The following is a 4,778-nucleotide window of genomic DNA, read 5'->3' as shown; positions in this document are numbered from 1 at the left end:
GACCGACAATTAACTACAGACACGGAATTACATTGCAGGGTGAAATTAATTCCAAGACAACGTCTCTTGTTCATTTAAAATGTAAACATTGCCCGATATCAAGTTTTTTTTTTAATAATCATATACTGTATGACAATTATATGTGATTCGTAAAAGAACGAAGATTGAAAAATTCACATTTAGAAACAAGAATATTTCGACTGTTGTTGGCACAATTTCTTTATCAAACACATTGTTTTCATAATTCGGTGTTGCGATGTCACGAGATCTAAGCAAACGCGATTTGAACGTTTTCAATGGGAAACGGATTTGAGGACATTTATGTATAATAGTTTATTTTACCTCAGATGCAGTATGCCACTTATAGTGCACTGGCAATACAGGAAAGGTACATTTGAAGTCTGCAAACTATCTCAGAGACTGCCCTACGTGTGTTTACAATTAATGGATATTTAAATTCCTTTGCAACTTTGGCACCTGACAGAAATACAGCATCAACACTCTTAGCGTACGTAAATTACACCAAACAGTTTTCGGACGTGGATGTGATGAGGCACTGTTTGCATGATACCTGTATAAGATGAATATTTTCGACCGGAGTGAGAAATTGCACAATCTGGACTTTAGAAATCAACTGGTCTGACTTGACACGAACTTCACTGAACCCTTTAGGTCGCACTGTCTACAATAAGTGTATCTCTGTTGTTAGCCATACACATACCAAAGGGTGGGCAAGCCTCGCCAGAATAAAAACATGCAACGTTGAGCTCACGTTCGTATGCGGTTTAAAACCATTGGACTGAACAGGTTCAACGCTCCGTTTTTTACTGGGTCCTGATCGCAATGCAGAATCTACACAAAGGGCTCAGAGCCACATGGCAATACGGGGCACTTCGATTTAAAGCACAAGCGAATATTGCCCCACTTTTGGGCTGATTGGTTTGCTGAGTTGTGTTTTTTTGAGCTTTGGACTTGGAATTCCACGTCCGCTTTCAATGCCATGGATGAGTGCCCAGGGGCTTCTCACGCCTCAGCAGATTTGTTTCAATTAAAGTTACAGGACATTGATTAGTTACAAATTAGCTTCGTCTCTAATGAGCCGAACTTGAAACCTGCCCGGGACGCTTACACGGGGCAGTGTTTTGCCCAACAACAACAACAACCGCCATTCGCCACTAAGTAGCGGTGACGGCACCACGGCGCTTGTGCCAGGCTATGTGCACGTTGAGGCCACGTGAAGTTTCGAACGCCCGCTGGCAGGAGGTCACGGGGCAGACTCAGCAGGTGCCACGGGTCGACCGACTGAGATGACTGGCCGATGCACCACCTGTGGCCCCTACTGTGCCAACTTGTGTTTGGCCCATGCACTCTGGCACATGTAACATGTCAGTACGTAACGAAAGTACACATCCCACGAGACAAAGACTCAGAGACACCAGAAAACATTGCCATCGAGTGTTGAAAACTACCGCTGAACGAAGAGTGATAATAGGGGATGTTCAAGCACGGATCTGAAGTGCCCAAGCATGTCTGTGCGTGTATGCGCTGGGCTATCTGCAGTCATTCTGCAGTCATTGTGTGCATGGACACAAACCAAAATAACCAGAAGGCCCTTGTTAACCTTTACGTTCGAGTCGAGACAGTTTTTCGAGCCGTACTGCACCACAATCCAGCTGACTCTTAAAGTGTTCGCAGCAGCGCTGCCAAGTAATTGTATAACACAGAAAAGTAGACTGCACAATATCTAGACTGTACCGTACTACATACAGATGTGTGTGTGTGGCGAAAGCACGTGTGTGGAGTTTTGAGAGTGGATTAGGGTTTCTTGTTTTTTTTAACACTACGTGTCTGAAAATGATGAATGAAACTTAAAATGACGCTAAATATTTTTTTTTATAAATTCTGTCACCACATTTAGTTCTATTTGGGCTTGGGGATTCTTTGGCAACGGTCTCCTACCGGGCTCGGCAAACTTTTGGCTCTGAGGCCGCATGAGGCGTAGCTCTTTAAGGACTGCTGCTGCTTTGTGACAGTTGTTTATTAATGGCCCACCACCGTCTCGTATTCACAACGTGCACTGTGCGGATCTTGAAATATTGAGTTGTTTTTTTTAGCGAATTCGAAAAAAAGGTCGCTTCTTGTTATTTTGCTTTGCCGACGCCATGCTCTTCTGCAACCGCTTAATCCACAATCCGCTTAATCCACGATTAAACTTCGTGATACTTCAAGTGCACTCACAAATTAGTTTAGATTTTTGGTAGATCGTCAATGTGTTTTTTTTTAACCATAACCCTCCACCACCCGACAAAGACAAGCAAATCAAGTGAGCAAATGAGCCACTTGTTTTGGTTGATCAGCAAAAAATGGAATGTTGAAAAGCTAAATCTTTTCACAATTTTGTCTGACGGTTCACTGGTGGTTACAACCAGCATCCCGAGGTGTTTATAAAGTTCCTGCTCTCATGTTCAATAATCTGTGATATTTTGTAAGTTGATGTTAAGAGACGTCCCCTATGATTAATACTAAACCGTGGTGCGCTCTGCTTGTTTGAATGTGCATGACCATATAACTAGACACAGAGCCGAATAAAACATGCCTCGGAGCACTTGGTACTTGGCTTGTGGTTTGTTTTTTATTAGGCTCTGTATCGACAACTTCATACTCTTATGATTATAGTGCTCTGGTAATACAGGAAAGGTACATTTGAACTCTGCAAACTATCTAAGAGACTGCCTTACGTGTGTTTACATTTAATGGATATTTAAATTCCTTTGCAACTTTGGCACCTGACAGACATACAGCATCAACACTCGTTGGTGTCGGCAATGCTGTGGTTGAATAAAAACATGGAGCAGAAGGCAACGTCTTTAAATATTGGGCCAAAAAAACAGGAAGTTTGTGTTTCCAAACTCCAACATTTTTCTGCTTAGAATTGTATAAACGTAAGCACCATTAATGAATTACGGTATACACAGTTGGTGATTTAGTTGGGTAAGTTTGGCTGGGTATACCGTGGTACGTTTGGCGAATTATTTTTTCCTGGTTATTATTTCACGTGGAAGGAAACTTGGGGTAGAGTGTGTGACCTCACAAACGCCAAAACACATGGTCAGAGCAGTTACTCTCACCGCTCACCGCCTGCTCGATGCTGCAGAGCTATCTACAGGCACCGCCTTGATTCGCAACTTAACTGTCTCGTCCAGAAGCCACCAACCCAGCCGAAAGGATCACACACATTTGTTTCCACCGCTGACAATGGAGGTTCCAGGAGCGTCATAAGGGTTGGAGTTGCACGGTTGAAAATATCCCAAAGAAACGCAGTAGCATGTACACTGTAATGTCACAACGGCCGTAATGAATCTTCTCTCTTTGACTTTACAGACGGAGACAGAGACAATGACACGGACTCCTTGCGCCGAAACGCAGCTGAGAAGCAGCAGAGAAGGCTGCGGACCTTCTGTCGGAAGGGCTTAGAGACGGCATAATAAACGAAAGAGTCCAGGCAGGTGTTAAGACTCGCCAGCGCCAGGCAGATCTTGTAGACCCCATAGAGGGACGTGTCCCGATACAACCATATGCGCAGTGCGTGCACCAGCAACGTGACGTTCGTGGGAACGAAGCACAGGACAAAGGCTCCGAGCACCGTGACGCACAGATGCACGGCCTTCTTCTTCTCCCGGTCCATCTGTTCCCCTCGTCGAGAGGAGCGCCTCAGTGAGCGCATGATGGCCACGTAGCAGAACGTCGTGGTGGCGAACGGAGCCAGGAAGGCGATGACGAAGAAGACCATGGAGTAGATGACCAGGAATTGGCCGCCCCGTCTGGTGAACACGTCGAAGCAGGTGGTGAGGGTGACGTCCGCTGTGTCCAGACCGGCGCCGGGGCCATTGACGCACGTCACCAGCTGCACGGTGTTAATCGGCACGATGGAGAGGACCATCAGCGCCCACATGACGCAGCTGAGCACGGCCGCGTACCTCGGGGTCCTCCACGGGCGCGACTTGACCGGATGCACCAGGGCGAGGTAGCGGTCCACGCTGATGCAGGTGAGCAGGAAGATGGAGCAGTGCGCGTTGAGGTAGGTGAGCGACACCACGACGTGGCACAGGACGGTGCCGAAGCGCCAGTCGTTGCCGTTGAAGTTGTAGGCGATGGCGAGCGGGAGGAAGAGCAGGTAGAGGAGGTCAACGGCGGCCAGGTTCTTGGTGAACACGGTGGAGGGCGTGCGCTTCACGTTCACCGTGGGGTTCACGAGGAACCACAGGGCAGCAGCGTTGGCCGGCAGGCTGACGATGATGACGACGATGTAGATTATCGGCTGCACTATTTGAGAGCTGTCCCCCTGAAGCCACTGCAGCGTGCTGTTTGTCAGATTTAGGCATTCCGTCTTACTTGTCGAGGGAATACTAGATGACGAAATGTTCGGCAAGAAATAATTCCACTGCGCCTCTGAATTGTTCATCTTGATAGCATGCGTGTTACACACACGCGGCTGCCTGGCCCTCTTTGAGTCTGTTACGGAGATGCGTTCATAGCAAAGTCCAGCAGAGCGAGCGCGTGTGGCTTATCTTTAAGTAAGTGCACGCCCGCCTCATGCCACTCCGCCCATTTACACAAACTGTGAGCAATGCATACAAACAAAAATAGCACTTCCTCTTCCGCGTCACCTTACAGCCTCTCGTGCCATTGGTGGAATGTTATCTGCAAATTTGGAATAGCCCAAATCGCAGGTGAAATGCAATGAAGCAGTTTTTTTTAGAAGATAATCTATAGGCACT

At 47.0% G+C, this 4,778-nt stretch overlaps 1 protein-coding gene across 1 annotated transcript; it reads right to left on the bottom strand.

Annotated features, from left to right (window-relative positions):
- Positions 1-191: 191 nt before the first annotated feature.
- LOC144727458 (P2Y purinoceptor 8-like) lies at positions 192-4,778 on the bottom strand. The gene has a single exon (XM_078606310.1). It carries the CDS (start codon positions 4,460-4,462, stop codon positions 3,341-3,343), a length of 1,122 nt encoding a protein of 373 aa, XP_078462436.1. The 5' UTR covers positions 4,463-4,778; the 3' UTR covers positions 192-3,340.

This window comes from Lampetra planeri, chromosome 25, assembly GCF_965212315.1.
Source record: "Lampetra planeri chromosome 25, kcLamPlan1.2.h2, whole genome shotgun sequence".
NCBI lineage: Eukaryota > Metazoa > Chordata > Hyperoartia > Petromyzontiformes > Petromyzontidae > Lampetra > Lampetra planeri.
This window is presented reverse-complemented; position numbering and strand designations above follow the sequence as displayed.